Source organism: Bombina bombina, chromosome 2 (assembly GCF_027579735.1).
Source record: "Bombina bombina isolate aBomBom1 chromosome 2, aBomBom1.pri, whole genome shotgun sequence".
NCBI lineage: Eukaryota > Metazoa > Chordata > Amphibia > Anura > Bombinatoridae > Bombina > Bombina bombina.
This window is the reverse complement of record NC_069500.1, coordinates 1141525555-1141545955: the sequence shown is the minus strand read 5'-3', so window position 1 is coordinate 1141545955 and position 20401 is coordinate 1141525555. Positions and strand designations below refer to the sequence as shown.

Below are 20401 nucleotides of genomic sequence, written 5' to 3'. Positions count from 1 at the left end.
TTAAAACATTTATTGCAATAAAAACACACACATATATATATACACTGCATATATAGCAGCATGGAGGTATTAGCATCTAGAATGCAAAGGAATAAAATGATCTCTGGGGTGACGATAGGACCTAATGAGTACAAGGTCTCCTTATATGCAGATGTCATCTTTTAACGTTAACAAAACTGATGTCAGACATTAAATTTCAGGAGCTTGGCATATTTTCTAATTTTCTAGTAAATTCTGAATATTGCTCTAACACTCCTGGAACGTCAAGCTTTATCAACCGTCTGACCATATAACCCCAGCCTATAGCTTTGATATACTTGGGTATGTCGCTCACCCGCAATCCTCAGTTGCTTTTTGAGGCCAACTTTTCTACCTTGTTGACCATGATTCATAAAGATCTTTATACTAGAAAAGATAAACCTTTGTTGTGGTGATTATTTAGAAATTTTTATAGTATCAAAAATAGTTTTGAATATTTTTTTTTTTTATATTTAATATTTCAAAAACACGCATTAAGATAACTACGTTTTCTTGCGCGCTAACATGACACAGAGTTTATTTGAATGCATTAATGTTGTGTTTGGTGGAACTTTTATTTTAAGCCTAACTCGATGGCGTTTCTTTCAACTTGTTTGTGTGAAAAGTATGTATGTATGTGTATATATATATATATATATATATATATATGTGTGTGTGTGTGTGTGTATATATGTGTGGATATACAGTATATGTATATGTGTGTGTGTGTATATATATATATATATATATATATATATATATATATATATATATATATATATATATATATAAATACATACATACATACATATGTATATTCTTCGAACGTTTGCATGCCACTTGTAATCTAGCCACAATGTGTATGCTTTTCCTTGGAATGCTAACAATGCAAGTTTTTCTAAAAAAACTAAGTTTTAAAGGGACAGTAAACCTTAAAAATAATGTTATATAATTCTGCACATAGTGCAGAATTATATAACATTATTTAGGTGCTATAGCTATAAATGCTTTTTTTACCTTTTAATTTGTTAAAAATATGGCGCTTTTACAGACCCGCTCTCTGCTCTCTAAAAAAGGTAAAAAAGGCGTTTATAGCTATAGCACCTAAATAATGTTATATAATTCTGCACTATGTGCAGAATTATATAACATTATTTTTAAGGTTTACTGTCCCTTTAATGCAGTGCTCAATTGCTAATATATAATTTAAAAAACATTCCTTTACAATAAATTATTATAACAATAATAATAATGTAATAATAATAACAATGAATTTGACACTTTGCTCTAAAAATATTTTTAAACATCTGCATCCACAAAGCAAAATAATGAGATAGAATACGTTTAAATGTGATTGACATGTTATCAAAATATAATGTAAATGTCTTACATACAGCACACACTTCAGCAAATAAATCTAAAACATACCCTTGTTCAAATTAAATTAGAAATTGTTCTCTTCCATATGCATCACAGAACCCAATAACCATTCTAACATATCTTTGCAAATAAAGAAAGCCATGAACGTCATTTGGATTGTTTTGTTTGTTGCTAACGCTTACTAAATCAGATGAAAAACTAAAATCTGCTAGTTTAATAGCTTTTGACATTTTGCATTATCTGTGCTGCTGCAAATCAGCAAAATGGCCAGATAGGATTATTACCCCTTCTGGCTAAAATTTGCCACGACTGAGTTATTTTATAATATGAAATGACAAACAGACACCTATAAATCTGCATTGTCACTTGAATGTCTAAAATACACCATATGGTGTTGAATGCATTGGCAATAAACAGTGTAGATAAGATCTAAAACAAAAAGTTCGGGAAATATGTGCTTCTGTTTAGACTTTTTTATGTTCTTTGCATGCAAAGAAAATACTACTTTTCGTTGGCCAAGAGAAATGTGTAATCCAAATAACTATTTAATATTGTTTTATACAAATCTGGTTTTATTTATCCTATGATCCTTAGAATTAAGTTATTTCATGGTTTTTATTATACAATTTAAATGACACATACAGTATACATTTTTGTAATGGGAGAAAAAAAAAACTTCAAATATCAGCTTTACTAAAGTTCCGTGGTTTATTAACGGCTAGATTTAGAGTTGGGCGGTAGCCGTGAAAACCAGCGTTAGAGGCTCCTAACGCTGGTTTTTACCGCCCTCTGGTATTTGGAGTCAGTCAGGAAAGGGTCTAACGCTCACTTTGCAGCCGCGACTTTTCCATACCGCAGATCCCCTTACGTCAATTGCATATCCTATCTTTTCAATGGGATCTTTCTAACACCGGTATTTAGAGTCGTGGCTGAAGTGAGCGTTAGAAATCTAACGACAAAACTCCAGCCGCAGAAAAAAGTCAGTAGTTAAGAGCTTTCTGGGCTAAAGCCGGTTTATAAAGCTCTTAACTACTGTGCTCTAAAGTACACTAACACCCATAAACTACCTATGTACCCCTAAACCGAGGCCCCCCCACACCGCCGCCACTCTATTAAATTTTTTTAACCCCTAATCTGCCGCTCCGTACACCGCTGCCACCTACATTATCCCTATGTACCCCTAATCTGCCGCCCCTAATACCGCCGACACCTACATAATATTTATTAACCCCTAATCTGCCGCCCCCAACGTCGCCGCCACCTACCTACACTTATTAACCCCTAATCTGCCGACCGAACCGCACCGCTACTATAATAAATGTATTAACCCCTAATCTGCCTCACTCCCGCCTCAATAACCCTATAATAAATAGTATTAACCCCTAATCTGCCCTCCCTAACATCACCGACACCTAACTTCAAACATTAACCCCTAATCTGCCGACCGGAGCTCACCGCTATTCTAATAAATTTATTAACCCCTAAAGCTAAGTCTAACCCTAACACTAACACCCCCCTAAGTTAAATATAATTTAAATCTAACAAAATAAATTAACTCTTATTAAATAAATTAATCCTATTTAAAACTAAATACTTACCTGTAAAATAAACCCTAATATAGCTACAATATAAATTATAATCATATTGTAGCTATTTTAGGATTAATATTTATTTTACAGGCAACTTTGTATTTATTTTAACCAGGTACAATAGCTATTAAATAGTTAATAACTATTTAATAGCTACCTAGTTAAAATAATTACAAAATTACCTGTAAAATAAATCCTAACCTAAGTTACAATTAAACCTAACACTACACTATCAATAAATTAATTAAATAAAATACCTACAATTATCTACAATTAAACCTAACACTACACTATCAATACATTAATTAAATACAATACCTACAAATAACTACAATTAAATAAACTAACTAAAGTACAAAAAATAAAAAAGAACTAAGTTACAAAAAATAAAAAAATATTTGCAAACATTAGAAAAATATTACAACAATTTTAAACTAATTACACCTACTCTAAGCCCCCTAATAAAATAACAAAGACCTCCAAAATAAAAAAAATGCCCTACCCTATTCTAAATTAAAAAAGTTCAAAGCTCTTTTACCTTACCAGCCCTTAAAAGGACCTTTTGTGGGGCATGCCCCAAATAATTCAGCTCTTTTGCCTGTAAAAAAAAACATACAATACCCCCCCCCCAACATTACAACCCACCACCCACATACCCCTAATCTAACCCAAACCCCCCCTTAAATAAACCTAACACTAAGCCCCTGAAGATCTTCCTACCTTATCTTCACCTCACCGGGTATCACACCGATCCGTCCTGGCTCCGAAATCTTCATCCAAGCCCAAGCGGGGGCTGGCGATCCATAATCCAAAGCTGAAGAGGTCCAGAAGAGGCTCCAAAGTCTTCATCCTATCCGGGAAGAAGAGGCGATCCGGACCGGCAACCATCTTGATCCAAGTGGCATCTTCTATCTTCATCCGATGACGAACGGCTCCATCGTGAAGACCTCCAGCGCGGATCAATCTTCTTCTTCCGACGTCCAACTGAAGAATGAAGGTTCCTTTAAGGGACGTCATCCAAGATGGCGTCCCTCGAATTCCGATTGGCTGATAGGATTCTATCAGCCAATCGGAATTATGGTAGGAAAATTCTGATTGGCTGATGGAGTCAGCCAATCAGAATCAAGTTCAATCCGATTGGCTGATCCAATCAGCCAATCAGATTGAGCTCGCATTCTAAAATAAATAACAGCCATTTTCCGCTGAAAAAAAAATCCACAAGTCAAAATATAAGTTATTCTCATAATGAAAAGAAAAACTTAAAACATCAGCAGAAGAATCAAACTGAAACAGCTGCCTGAAGAACTTTTCTACCAAAAACTGCTTCTGAAGAAGCAAATACATCAAAACGGTAGAATTTAGTAAATGTATGCAAAGAGGACCAAGTTGCCTCTTTGCAAATCTGATCAACTGAAGCTTCATTCTTAAAAGCCCACAAAGTGGAGACTGATCTAGTAGAATGAGCTGTAATTCTCTGAGGTGGGGCCTGACCCGGCTCCAAATAAGCTTGATGAATCCAAAGCTTTAACCAAGAAGCCAAGGAAATAGCAGAGGCCTTCTGACCTTTCCTAGGACCAGAAAATATAACAAATAGACTAGAAGTCTTCCTGAAATCTTTAGTAGCTTTAACATAATATTTCAAAGCTCTCACCACATCCAAAGAATGTAAGGATCTTTCCAAAGAATTCTTAGGATTAGGACACAAGGAAGAGACAATAATTTCTCTACTAATGTTGTTAGAATTCACAACCTTAGGTAAAAATTTAAATGATGTCCGCAAAACCGCCTTATCCTGATGAAAAATCAGAAAAGGAGATTCACAAGAAAAAGCAGATAGCTCAGAAACTCTTCTAGCAGAAGAGATGGCCAAAAGGACAAGAAAGTAGTTTAATGTCCAAAGAGTGCATAGGCTCAAATGGAGGAGCCTTTAACGCCTTCAAAAACAAATTAAGACTCCAAGGAGGAGAAATTGATTTAATGACAGGCTTAATATGAACTAAAGCCTGTACAAAACAGTGAATATCAGGAAGATTAGCAATCTTTCTGTGAAATAAAACAGAAAGAGCAGAGATTTGTCCCTTCAAGGAGCTTGCAGACAAACCCTATCCAAACCATCCTGAAGAAACTGTAAAATTCTAGGAATTCTAAAAGAATGCCAAGAGAATTTATGAGAAGAACACCATGAAATGTAAGTCTTCCAAACTCGATAATAAATCTTTCTAGAGACAGATTTACGAGCTTGTAACATAGTATTAATCACTGAGTCAGAGAAACCGCTATGACTTAGCACTAAGCGTTCAATTTCCATACCTTCAAATTTAATGATTTGAGATCCTGATGGAAAAACGGACCTTGAGACAGTAGGTCCGGCCTTAACGGAAGTGGCCAAGGTTGGCAACTGGACATCCGAACAAGATCTGCATACCAAAACCTGTGGGGCCATGCTGGAGCCACCAGCAACACAAACAATTGTTCCATGATGATTTTGGAGATCACTCTTGGAAGAAGAACTAGAGGCAGGAAAATATAAGCAGGTTGATAACACCAAGGAAGTGTCAGCGCATCCACTGCTTCCGCCTGAAAATCCCTGGACCTGGACAGGTATCTGGGAAGTTTCTTGTTTAGATGAGAGGCCATCAGATCTATCTCTGGAAGACCCCACATCTGAACAATCTGAGAAAACACATCTGGATGGAGGGACCACTCCCCCGGATGTAAAGTCTGACGGCTGAGATAATCCGCCTCCCAATTGTCTACACCTGGGATATGAACCGCAGAAATTAGACAGGAGCTGGATTCCGCCCACGCAAGTATCCGAGATACTTCTTTCATAACTTGGGGACTGCTAGTCCCACCCTGATGATTAACATATACCACTGTTGTGATATTGTCTGTCTGAAAACAGATGAACGGTTCTCTCTTCAACAGAGGCCAAAACTGAAGAGCTCTGAAAATTGCACGGAGTTCTAAAATATTGATTGGTAATCTTGCCTCTTGAGATTTCCAAACCCCTTGTGCTGTCAGAGATCCCCAGACAGCTCCCCAACCTGAAAGACTTGCATCTGTTGTGATCACAGTCCAGGTTGGCCGAACAAAAGAGGCCCCTTGAACTAAACGCTGGTGATTTAACCACCACGTCAGAGAGTGTCGAACATTGGGATTTAAGGATATTAATTGTGATATCTTTGCATTGATTCAGCATACAAAGCTGAAGAGGTCGCATGTGAAAAGGAGCAAAGGGAATCGCGTCCGATGCTGCAGTCATGAGACCTAAAACTTCCATGCACATAGCCACTGAAGGGAATGACTGAGACTGAAGGTGCCGACAGGCTGCAACCAATTTTAAATGTCTCTTGTCTGTTAGAGACAGAGTCATGGACACTGAATATATCTGGAAGCCTAAAAAGGAAACCCTTGTCTGAGGAATCAAGAAACTTTTTAGTAAATTGATCCTCCAACCATGTTTTTGAAGAAACAACACTAGTTGATTTGTATGAGATTCTGCAGAACGTAAAGACTGAGCTAGTACCAATATATCGTCCAAATAAGGAAACACTGCAATACCCTGTTCTCTGATTACAGAGAGTAGGGCACCGAGAACCTTTGAAAAGATTCTTGGAGCTGTTGCTAGGCCAAATGGAAGAGCAACACATTGGTAATGCTTGTCTAGAAAAGAGAATCTCAGGAACTGATAATGTTCTGGATGAATCGGAATATGAAGGTATGTATCCTGCAAGTCTATTGTGGACATATAATGTCCTTGCTGAACAAAAGGCAGAATAGTCCTTATAGTCACTATCTTGAAAGTTGGTTCTCTTACATAACGATTCAAACTTTTCAGATCCAGAACTGGTATGAATGAATTTTCTTTCTTTGGGACAATGAATAGATTTGAATAAAACCCCAGATCTTGTTCCTGAAAAGGAACTGGCATGATTACCCCTGAAACCTCCAGGTCTGAAACACACTTCAGGAAAGCCTGAGCTTTTACTGGATTTACTGGGATGCGTGAGAGAAAAAATCTTCTCACAGGAGGTCTTACTCTGAATCCTATTTGGTACCTCTGAGAGACAATGCTCTGAATCCATTGATTTTGGACAGAATTTATCCAAACATCCTTGAAAAACCTTAATCTGCCCCCTACCAGTTGTGCTGGAAAGAGGGCCGCACCTTCATGCGGACTTAGGGGCTGACTTTGGTTTCTTAAAAGGCTTGGATTTATTCCAATTTGAGGAAGGCTTCAAATTGGAAACAGATTCCTTGGGGGAAGGATTAGGTTTTTGTTCCTTATTTTGATGAAAGGAATGAAAACGATTAGAAGCCCTAGATTTACCCTTAGGTTTTTTATCCTGAGGCAAAAAAAATCCCTTCCCCCCAGTAACAGTTGAAATAATAGAATCCAACTGAGAACCAAATAAATGATTACCTTGGAAAGAAAGAGATAGTAATCTAGACTAAGATGTCATATCAGCATTCCAAGATTTAAGCCACAAAGCTCTTCTAGCTAAAATAGCTAAAGACATGGATCTAACATCAATTTTGATAATATCAAAAATAGCATCACAAATAAAATGATTAGCATGTTGCAGTAAGCGAACAATGCTAGATAAGTCAGAATCCAATTCTTGATGCGCTAAATTCTCCAACCAAAAAGTTGATGCAGCTGCAACATCAGCCAAAGAAATTGCAGGCCTAAGAAGATGACCTGAATATAAATAGGCTTTCCTTAGATAAGATTCAAGTTTCCTATCTAAAAAATCTTTAAAAGAAGTACTATCTTCCATAGGAATAGTGGTACGTTTAGCAAGAGTAGAAATAGCCCCATCAACTTTGGGGATCTTTTCCCAAAACTCTATTGAAATAGCTGGTAAAGGATACAATTTTTTAAACCTTGAAGAAGGATTAAAATGAGTACCCGGCTTATTCCATTCCTTAGAAATCATATCAGAAATAGCATCAGGAATAGGGAAAACCTCTGGAGTAAGCACAGGAGGTTTAAAAACAGAATTTAAATGTTTACTAGTTTTAATATCAAGAGGACTAACTTCCTCAATATCCAAAGTAATTAACACTTATTTTAACAAAGAATGAATATACTCCATTTTAAATAAATAAGTAACTAAGTTACAAAAAATAAAAAAACAACTAAGTTACAAAAAATAAAAAAATATTTACAAACATTATAAAAATATTACAACAATTTTAAGCTAATTACACCTACTCTAAGCCCCCTAATAAAATAACAAAGCCCCCCAAAATAAAAAAAATTCCCTACCCTATTCTAAAATAAAAATTGAAAAGCTCTTTTACCTTACCAGCCCTTAAAAGGACCTTTTGCGGGGCATGCCCCAAAGAATTCTGCTCTTTTGCCTGTAAAAAAAACCATACAATACCCCCCCAACATTAAAACCCACCACCCACATACCCCTAATCTAACCCAAACCCCCTTAAATAAACCTAACACTAAGCCCCTGAAGATCTTCATACCTTGTCTTCACCACGCCGGGTATCACCGATCGGTCCAGAGGAGGCTCCGAAGTCTTCATCCAAGCCCAAGCGAGGGCTGAAGAGATCCATCATCGGGCTGAAGAGGTCCATCATCGGGCTGAAGTCTTGATCCAAGCGGCGGCTGAAGAGGTCGATCATCGGGCTGAAGTCTTGATCCAAGCGGTGGCTGAAGAGGTCCATCATCGGGCTGAAGAGCTCCATCATCCGGCTGAAGTCTTCTATCAAGCGGCATCTTCAATCTTCTTTCTTCCGGATCCATCTTCATCCCGCCGACGCGGAACATCCATCCTGGCCAACGACTTCCCGACGAATGACGGTTCCTTTAAATGACGTCATCCAAGATGGCGTCCCTCGAATTCTGATTGGCTGATAGGATTGATGGAATCAGCCAATCAGATTGAGCTCGCATTCTATTGGCTGTTCCGATCAGCCAATAGAATGCAAGCTCAATCTGATTGGCTGATTGGATCAGCCAATCGGATTGAACTTGAATCTGATCAGAATTTTCCTACCTTAATTCCGATTGGCTGATAGAATCCTATCAGCCAATCGGAATTCGAGGGACGCCATCTTGGATGACATCATTTAAAGGAACCCTCATTCGTCGGGAAGTCGTCGGCCAGGATGGATGTTCCGCGTCGGCGGGATGAAGATGGATCCGGAAGAAAGAAGATTGAAGATGCCGCTTGATAGAAGACTTCAGCCGGATGATGGATCTCTTCAGCCCAATGATGGACCTCTTCAGCCCGATGATGGATCTCTTCAGCCCCCGCTTGGGCTTGGATGAAGACTTCGGAGCCTCCTCTGGACCGATCGGTGATACCCGGCATGGTGAAGACAAGGTAGGAAGATCTTCAGGGGCTTAGTGTTAGGTTTATTTAAGGGGGGTTTGGGTTAGATTAGGGGTATGTGGGTGGTGGGTTGTAATGTTGGGGGGGTATTGTATGTTTTTTTTTATAGGCAAAAGAGCAGAATTCTTTGGGGCATGCGCCGCAAAAGGCCCTTTTAAGGGCTGGTAAGGTAAAAGAGCTTTTCAATTTTTATTTTAGAATAGGGTAGGGCATTTTTTTATTTTGAGGGGCTTTGTTATTTTATTAGGGGGCTTAGAGTAGGTGTAATTAGCTTAAAATTGTTGTAATATTTTTATAATGTTTGTAAATATTTTTTTATTTTTTGTAACTTAGTTCTTTTTTTATTTTTTGTACTTTAGTTAGTGTATTTATTTGTATTTAATTTATTTATTGATAGTGTAGTGTTAGGTTTAATTGTAGATAATTGTCGGTAGTTTATTTAATTAATTTATTGATAGTGTAGTGTTAGGTTTAATTGTAACTTAGGTTAGGATTTATTTTACAGGTCATTTTGTAATTATTTTAACTAGGTAGCTATTAAATAGTTATTAACTATTTAATAGCTATTGTACCTGGTTAAAATAAATACAAAGTTGCCTGTAAAATAAATATAAATCCTAAAATAGCTACAAAATAATTATTATTTATATTGTAGCTATATTAGGGTTTATTTTACAGGTAAGTATTTAGCTTTAAAAAGGATTAATTTATTTAATAAGAGTTAATTTATTTCGTTAGATAAAAATTATATTTAACTTAGGTGGGTGTTAGTGTTAGGGTTAGACTTAGCTTTAGGGGTTAATAAATTTATTATAGTAGTGGTGAGGTCCGGTCGGCAGATTAGGGGTTAATAATTGTAGGTAGGTAGCGGCGACGTTGGGGGCGGCAGATTAGGGGTTAATAAATATAATATAGGGGTCGGCGGTGTTAGGGGCAGCAGATTAGGGGTACATAGGGATAATGTAGGTTGCGGCGGTGTACGGAGCGGCAGATTAGGGGTTAATAATAATATGCAGGGGTCAGCGATAGCGGGGGCGGCAGATTAGTTGTTAATAAGTGTAAGGTTAGGGTTGTTTAGACTCGGGGTTCATGTTAGAGTGTTAGGTGCAGACTTAGGAAGTGTTTCCCCATAGGAAACAATGGGGCTGCGTTAGGAGCTGAACGCTGCTTTTTTGCAGGTGTTAGACTTTTTTTCAGCTCAAACGGCCCCATTGTTTCCTATGGAGGAATCGTGCACGAGCACGTTTTTGAAGCTGGCCGCGTCCATAAGCACCGCTGGTATTGAGAGTTGCAGTGGTGGTAAATTATGCTCTACGCTCCCTTTTTGGAGCCTAACGCTGCCCTTCTGTGAACTCTCAATACCAGCGGTATTTAAAAGGTGCGGGGGAAAAAAAGCACACGTAGCTAACGCACCCCTTTGGCCGCAGAACTCTAAATCTAGCGGTTAGTTAATAAGAGAAATATTATTTAGATTTATTTAATTAATATTTAAGTTAGGGGGGTGTTAGGGTTAGTATTAGACTTAGGTTTAGGGGTTAATAATTTTATTACAGTGGCGGCGGTGTGGGGGGGCAGGATAGGGGATAATAAATTTATTATAGGTGGCGACGGTGTAAGGGGGTGCAGATTAGGGGTTAATAAGTTTAATATAGGTTGCGGCGGGGTCCGGGAGCGGCGGTTTAGGGGTTAAACTATTTATTTAGTTGCGGCGAGGTCCGGGATCCGCAGGATAGGGGTTAATAAATTTATTATAGGTGGCGGCGGTATAGGGGGGGCAGGATAGGGGTTACTAGGTATAATGTAGGTGGCGGCGGTGTCAGGGAGCGGTGGTTTAGGGGTTAATACATTTATAAGAGTTGCGGCAAGGTCCAGGAGCGGCGGTTTAGGGGTTAATAAGTTTATTTAGTTGCGGGGGCTCCGGGGGCGCCGGTATAGGGGGTAGAACAGTATAGTTAGTGTGGGTGCTTAGTGACAGCTTGTCAATAAAGCTGTCAAAAAGCCGAAGAGCAGCGAGATCGGATGAGTGATAACTATCACAGTCTGCTGCTCATCGCCCCGTACTTGGTGCGCGGCTTTTTGACAGCTTTATTGATAACTTTGGCGAGATTTTTTAGGTCCGCGGCGGTGATGGTAGGCGAGCTTAGGCGGGCGTATTGTGCCGGCGAAGGCAGGTAAAGTAGACGCGTTGATAACTAGAGGCCATTGTCTGCATGTAAAAGTTTATCATGACAACTAATACAAAAGACATTCAGAGATATAATCTCCACAATTTTACAACAAATGCACTTAGCTTTGGTAGAACCGATGTCAGGCAGCAAAGTTCCAACAGATACTTCTGAGTCAGGATCAGATTGAGACATCTTGCAAAATGTAAAAGAAAAAACAACATATAAAGCAAAATTATCAATTTCCTTATATGACAGTTTCAGGAATGGGAAAAAATACAAATAGAATAGCCCTCTGACAACGAAAAAGGCAAGAGGCAAATAGCAATGGGGTAATAAATAATGAAAAAAATTTGGCGCCAAGTATGACGCACAACGTAAATGAAAAATTTTTTGCGCCAACCATGTCCGGAAATGACACACTCGCATCACTAAGGATGCACCCTGTGTGAAGAACTCGGCGTCAACTATGACGCCGGAAATGACAATCTTTCGTCAACGGACGTGCCTTTCACACCAAAAATTCTTGCGCCAAAAAATACGCAATAAAGTGTAGCATTTGGCGCACCCGTGAGCCTAATCCAGCCCGCAATTTGAAAATGTAGTCAATTGAAAAAAGACTAAACCCCAGGTAAGAAAAAAATTTCTTAAGATTTACTTTCCCCAAATATGAAACTGACAATCTGCAAAAGGAAATACATGAACCTGACTCATGGCAAATATAAGTACAATACATAGATTTAGAACTTTATATTAATGCATAAAGTGCCAAACCATAGCTGAGGTGTCTTAAGTAATAAAAACATACTTACCGAAAGACACCCATCCACATATAGCAGATAGCCAAACCAGTACTGAAACAGTTATCAGTAGAGGTAATGGTATATATAAGAGTATATCGTCGATCTGAAAAGGGAGGTAGGAGATGAATCTCTACGACCGATAACAGAGAACCTATGAAATAGATCTCCCATGAGGAAAATCATTGCATTCAATAGGTGATACTCCCTTCACATCCCTCTGACATTCGCTGTACTCTGAGAGGAATTGGGCTTCAAAATGCTGAGAAGAGCATGTCAACGTAGAAATCTTAGCACAAACTTACTTCACCACCTCCATAGGAGGCAAAGTTTGTAAAACTGAATTGTGGGTGTGGTGAGGGTTGTATTTGTAGGCATTTTGAGGTTTGGGAAACTTTGCCCCTCCTGGTAGGATTGTATATCCCATACGTCACTAGCTCATGGACTCTTGCCAATTACATGAAAGAAATAGGAAATAGTGACCATAAATTCTGTGACAGCCATAGCCTTCTTGATGATAGTATCCTCTGTTTCGTCAGATAGGAAATCGGCACCAATATCTCTTTTATACCAACATTGACTTCGTACTTTGCATTGCAGCAAGGGAAATCTGGGATCAGTAACAGTGAATACTGGGATCAGTTTTGAAACAGAAACCTGCTAATTTATTCTGTTTAACAAATAAACAATGATCTAAATTTCTTATAGAGTTATTAGATTTTGAAAACAGTTTGCTATTGCATCTTTAGTTTTGCATAGACGTGCACAGGTTCTCTTGTTAAAAAAAGAAATAAACAGAAACAAAACAGAACAACAAAAACAAGAAAAAACAAACACACAATGAGGCTCATTTATCAAGCTCCGTATGAAGCTTGAGGGCCCGTGTTTCTGGCGAGTCTTCAGACTCGCCAGAAACAGCAGTTATGAAGCAGAGGTCTAAAGACCGCTGCTCCATAACCTGTCCGCCTGCTCTGAGCAGGCGGACAGGAATCGCCACAATTCAACCCGATCGAGTGACACCTCCCTGCTGGTGCAATGCTGAATACGGAGAGCATATTGCTCTCCGCATTCAGCGAGGTCTTGCAGACCTGATCCGCACTGTCGGATCAGGTCCGCAAGACCTTTGATACATAGGCCCCAATGATTTCATCCATGGATGGAAAACAGTACAACATCAACTTCTGCCAACCAGGGCTGGAAAAAAAACAACACCATGCTGCAACCTATTGGATGGAAAGAAAACATGCTATATATGCAATATGGGTCATCCCATAAAATGAACTAAGTAACATATTAAATTAAATGGTAGATCCAGGAGAATATACTTATTAACCTGTGAAAACAAACACATCTCATTCTTGATTCACACTTTTGGACCATCTTGTAGAGATGGTGAATATATTTAGAACTGAGTGTATTAAACCTGTCATTTCCTCTAAAGTTAATGAAAACATGTTCTGGTATACAGAAAATGGAATTAAATAGCTTACCCTAATATTTTTCAAGTGCTTAGTCACTTATTCACGGGGCATATCTTCAACAGACTTTAAATTCTAATAGGTACAGAAAGAGAAGCAGTCTGCCAATAACAAACAACAGCTCAGTGTCTTGTTCTATGGCCCAGTTACCACCTGGGAGTAGCTTCTTTTAGCCCAACTGTGCTTTTTTTACAGAGGAAAACTTTATATGCTCCCTAATATGTCCCTTAATAGATACACTTTTTGCCCTTCCAACATACAGTATGTTGTAATGTCCCCTTTATTAAAGTCCCCTTTTTTTGTTTCAATAGTCAATCCTAGAGTTTGTACAATGCTAGGATTGACTTTCACTTTAATCCCATTTCCTCATAACTTATTACCTCATTTTCACCTACTTACTCCTGTCCTCACAGAAATATTCCATCTCTCCCTCAAAAATTGTATATTTCCCTTATTTCTTAAACATGCAGTAGTCAGTACCACCCTATTTTCGCACTCCCATTGCCTTAAAAGTTGCAGGAAAGCTAATCTACAAATGTCTATCACATTTCCTTATATCAAACTCCCTCCTTTATCCTTTGTAATTTGTTTACAGAGACTGCAACCTTTGAGGTTACCAATTACCTACTTACCATGAAATCTAAAAGCTATTTCTTGTTTGTGAGTGATATGCGTTGACATATTGGGCTAGACTACCAGTGGAGAGCTATTTAATGCTCCCGTTTGAGCGTTAACTGCGCTAGAAGTAAGCTTTTTGGCACGTCAGGTTGGGCTCATATTACAAGTTGAAAGTAAACAGTTGCAAAATCTGTTGGCGCTCTACAAATAACCGATAATAATAATAATTGCTCATGTGCTAACCCGACGAGTGTAACAATCCGAACTTACACTATTGCATGTGCGATAACCTATTGCCATACCTATACTGTACATCTTTAGACATGTGTATGTATGTATCTCTATGTTAAAGACTGTTGCCTGCCTTTTTTTCTAACACCTGTGATCTCATAGCTTTGATCCCTTATAACTTTTGTGTGCAATATTTTTTATTAGACCGTGTTAATATGAGAGTGTACTTTGTGATGTATTTTGGAAGTGTTTTGTGAAACTTTTTCGTTGCGGAATACACTTAACTACAGCTCTTCGAGTGTGGAATGTATTTTTGCTTAAAAGGCTATTTTGTGTACGCAAAAGCGAGTTTTCAAGACTTGTAATGGCTGCGCTATGGATATTTTCGATGCAATATGATCATATCATGCGCAGAAGAGCCATACCACGCAACTTGTTATCCGGGCCATAGTTAGATGCTGATCCCTCGACTGACTGGGCTTTTGCAAAACTTTAAATGTTAAGTGTTAATCACCTAATTTGCCTACTGCTTATATCTATTTTTCTTTTCAAATTTCAGTGCACAGTTATTTAGTATCATTCATTATCCAATAAAAGTTTATTTTTAACTATACATATCCTTATAGCAGTGCAGATTAATATTAATATTTTAAAATATTTTGTATTCAATATTTCAAGAATGCGCTGCGCTAACCTCTCACTTATTAGACCCAATGGCCTCTATTTATCAAGGTCTGGCGGACCTGATCTGACAGTGCGGATCAGGTCCGCCAGACCTCGCTGAATATGGCGAGCAATATGCTCACCGTATTCAGCATTGCACCAGCAGCTCACAAGAGCTGCAGGTGCAACGCCGCCCTCTGCAGACTTGCGGCCAATGGGACGCCAGCAGGGGGGTGTCAATCAACCCGATCGTACTCGATCGGGTTGATTTCCGGCAATGTCTGTCCGCCTGCTCAGAGCAGGCGGACAGGTTATGGAGCAGCGGTCTTTGTGACTGTTTCTGGCGAGTCTGCAGGCTCGCCAGAAACACGGGGCATCAAGCTCCATTTGGAGCTTGATAGATAGGCCCCAAAGTATGAAACATGAAGCGTGTTTGGCATATTTTGCATTTCTATGTTCTTCACATAGAATTTTTTTAATTTGTATTATTAAATATCTATTTCTATATATGTATATACTGTATATGATGTTAATGTAAAATAGATATCTATGCCTACAGTATATATCTATAGGAAAAGATATATACAGTAGGTATATACAGATATACAGTATATAGGAATATATATTTAGAATAAAAAAAAATGTTCCTGTATGTGAAGAACATTGGAATGTAAAATATTAATAACTCATGTTTGGCTAGCACACACACATTAAGTGTTAGGTTTTTTCTTCTGCGCTTTCCATTGAAGTCTATGAGGGGAAAATAAGTTAATTCAGTTGAGATATTCTGGAAGCTGAATGGGGGTTGAGTATTTAAATTCCTCAATCTCAGCTCCCACTGGATCACCAGGAATTTGATGGTAAGTATGGGGGGGGCAAAATGATCTCCACAAGGTCCCCCAGGTGACACATGATTGTCATCTGCTTTTAACTCGTGTGGGTGACCATAATGAGGTGTCAAGCGCCATAAAGGGGTTAAAAAAACTTTAATTATAATATTTATCAATATGAAATGAAGCTGTTAAACGTGAATGTATGTAAAATCAATATTAACAGCTTAGGCAGTTTTATTTGGAAAGTATGTGTGTGTTTTGTATTAATCCTTGTGTACATTGTGTATATGATGCCTGTTGTAGTGTAAGTTATGGTAAATATTTTCAAGTCATACAACTAGATTAACTAGATTTATAACTGCAATATTATCAAATAATCTGAACATTTGTTTGTATTATCTATATGATTACTTCATATTGATTGCTGGAAATTATTTAAATGGAATTACCTTAATGTCATGGAAGAGAGATTTTCCATATCTCTCTTTGTATCTCTGCCTTATACTCATCAGGTCTATTTCACTTCTTGAGATAAGTATCCTTATAACTGTTTTGTTATGGAATCCAAAATCCTAAATGAATAAAAACAAATAGAAATCTTTTGAAATTATCCAATAAACATATCATAGGTTTCATGCTGCCCTATGCCACCCTTTTCCCTCCCCACTTCTCATTTTAGATCATATTTCCCTCAGATGTTTCTAATCAGTACTTGATTAACCCCATCCCTGAGAAACATATAGATCAATTTAACCCCAACCAACATAGTCACCACCACCCATTAGGTAAATACCTCTTTTGGCCAGGAGAGTATAAAAGAAGTCACATGCAAAACATCTCCTAATTGTATTATGTTCCTCTAAAGAAATGTAACTTACCTCTGCCCAGCCCTGAAAGGCACTGGCCAAGCATGAAGCATTGTATTTCTATGTGTCTCCACTAGACCACCATGGAGAATTTTGTAAGATCCCAGAGCAGAGAGAGGCCCCTAAACTATTGCCATTTCTACAAATAATTCTGCCCTAGGCACATTCTATGTGTACCTGTACTTAAATACACCTACACAAATAAAATATAAATATCTTTATTCACTATGATTATTGCTTATCAATATTTTATGCAATTATTTCCAAAACTGTGATACTGTGTTACTGAACATATGAATCTTCCTACAAAGGTAACTCTGTATACTCAGTTTACCTTATCCATCTGTCAAGCCCTGTCAACACTGGCAAACGTGGTTGAGCAAATATCTTTATCATTCTTTAGGCTGAAATACTGTCTGCTGGCACAGCAAATCTACTTGTCACAAATAATATATTATGTGTATAATATATTTACTGACTTAGGTCCACAACTCTGATTGATAGATTAAAGACCACATCAATAACTTATAGTGCAATAATTCTTTATTATATATTGAAACAGTCACAATGCTGTAGATTTACTGAAGTTAGGAAATCATATAAGAAACACATGCAGTATTTATATGGTGCAATACCAATATATATATATATATATATATATATATATATATATATATATATATATATATAATATATACAGGCATACTTAGTTTTTTTGCGCTTTGCTTTATTGCGCTTCGCAGATATTGCTCTTTTTACAAATTGAAGGTTTGTGGCAAGCCTGTGTTGAGTAAGTAAATTGGCGCCATTTTTCCTACATATATACACATATAAACACATAAATACACATATATACACACCACCAGCAAAACGATTATGACTCACTGAAGGCTCAGATGATGGCTAGCATTTTTTAGCAGTAAAGTATTTTTTAATTAAGGTATGTACATTGTTTCTTTCTAATGACACAGTGAGTCAACGGATCATCATCAATTACTGTTGGGAACATCACTCCTGGCCAGCAGGAGGAGGCAAAGAGCACCACAGCAAAGCTGTTAAATATCACTCCCCTACCCATAAGGAGGAGGTGAAGTTTAGGTGTCTGATGAGAAGTTTTCTTCAATCAAGAATTTATTATTTTTTTTAGCAGAGTATGCTTACTCTGTTACTTTCTGGGGTCTAGCCTAGTCCACATCAGTCTCTTCATTGGTGGCTTTTGAGCACTTGAGAACTTGTGAGGTACAATCCTCACTGCGTTTTCTCAAGAATCTGCTGCCCTAACTAGAAAACCTGAGTAGGTTTACTCAGTTTTTCTCTCTTCACAGGTCCATGTGAGGTGCTGCACCCTCTCAAACCAGGTGAGCTGTCCTGCTGCCGGACAGCACTTTCAGGTAAGTGCCATTTTAATTTTCTTTTGCAAGGAGATTGCTGGCACTTGTTACAGCTAAACGCTGTCTTAATATGGGACTTTATTAAACCTTCATGTTCGGGGTTTCTTTTAGGCAGTTTGGGCATTGAGACTGTGAGGTGATTTACGGTGGCTCAGTGTGTTATAGTAGTTTTTATACTTTAACTTTTGGTCATGGAGATTACTGTTGTAAGCTGTTTTTTTCGGCAGTTAGGTCTCTGTAACCGCTCTGTATTTGAAAAGGGGATTGTTTCTTCTGTGAGGGAAGTCACTCCCTGAGGTGTATAGGTAACCTAAGGTCTATTTGGTTTGTTGCACGAACACACATTTCTATTTAAAGACACAGTACACATTTATTTTTTAGTTTCAAATAAATAATTTGTACACTTTATCCTTATTTATTACATAAGATGAATCAAGAGGCTTTTCAAACCATTATCCCAGGCAAAGTTGCTGCTTGTCCGTTATGTTTTGATGCTCAGGTGGAACCCCCAGTTCCTTTTTGTTCCTCATGCATTGAGAGAACTTTAAGTTATAGAGATAAAATATTTGACCATGAGCCACCATTATTCCAAGCAAATGCTGTTCAGGTGTCCACTGCTGCAGATATGCCGCAGCTTTCTCCTCAAGCGTCCAAACTTTTTCAGTCTCCACATACAGTGCCCTGAGTTGCCTCTTGCAATCCTGTAGGATTTTCTCTACAAGACATTGCTTCCCAGGTATCCCTTGTGGTATCTGAGGCCTTCTCAGCTTTCCCCATGTTGCAGGGAAGGCATAAAAGGAAATTTAAGGAAACAGTTAGTAAGGTTTCTGATCAAGTTCTGGCTATCCAGAGTGTCCCTTCCCATAAACCTGAGGAAGAAGACATGTCGGTAGCATTTGAGGGGAAATCTCAGATTCAGACAGTGTAATTCCTTCTTCTGATACTGAAGTGGTATCCTTCAGATTTAAGCTAGAACACCTTCGCTTATTACTTAAGGAAGTTTTGGCTACTTTGGACGACTCCGACACAACTATGGTAGTCAATCCTAAAAAGTCTAGTAAATTGAGCAAATACTTTGATGTTCCCTCCGCGATGGAGGTTTTTCCGGTTCCTGACCGTTCTGCGGAGATTATTGCTTGAGAATGGGAAAGACCTGGTATTCTCTTTTCTCCACCTCCTATTTTTAAGAAAATGTTTCCTATAGCGGATTCTATTAAGGAGTCGTGGCAGATGGTTCCTAAGGTAGAAGGAGCAAACTCCACTTTAGCCAAGACGACTACTTTTCCCATAGAGGAATAGAGGATAGTTGTTCTTTTAAAGATCCAATGGATACAAAATTGGAGGCTTTACTAAAAAAGATGTATGTCCACCAGGGTCTACAATGGCAACCTGTGGTGTGTATCGCCACTGTTACCAGCACTGCGGCTTACTGGTTTGATGCGTTGTCTGAATCTCTTCAGATGAATACCTCTTTTGATGAGATCCAGGACAGGATTAAGGCTCTCAAGTTAGCCAATTCCTTCATTACAGATGCTTCCTTACAGGTTATTAAACTGTGAGCCAAAATTTCTGTTTTTGCGGTCATAGCCCAAGGGGCCTTGTGGTTGAAGTCCTGGTCTGCAGATATTTCATCTAAATCTAAGCTCATGGCTATTCCTTACAAGGGTAAGACCTTGTTTGGTGGAAATTATCTCAGATATTACTGGAGGGAAGGGTTCTTTTCTTCCTCAAGATAAAAAGAATAAGCAGAAGGGACGTCAGAGTAATTTTCGTTCCTTTTGTAACTTTAAAGGCAAGTCTTCCTCCCCTTCCTCCATGCAACATCAAACCAAGCCTTCCTGGAAGCCCAACCAGTCCTGGAATAAGGGAAAGCAATCTACAAAGCCTTCAGCTGATTCCAAGTCAGCATGAAGGGTTGGCCCCCGATCCGGGAGCGGATAATGTAGGGGACAGACTTTCTCTTTTTTCCCAGGCTTGGATAAGAGATGTACTGGATCCCTGGGCAGTGGA

The 20401-nt window shown here is 38.4% G+C and overlaps 1 protein-coding gene across 1 annotated transcript in view; it reads right to left on the bottom strand.

The window, feature by feature from the left end:
- ANXA10 (annexin A10) overlaps positions 1-20401 on the bottom strand; it is a 157961-nt gene that overhangs the window by 6863 nt on the left and 130697 nt on the right. Inside the window, exon 11 of the mRNA XM_053700841.1 lies at positions 16584-16706. Coding sequence (XP_053556816.1) covers positions 16584-16706 — 123 coding nt within the window. The remainder of the gene's footprint in view (positions 1-16583; positions 16707-20401) is intronic.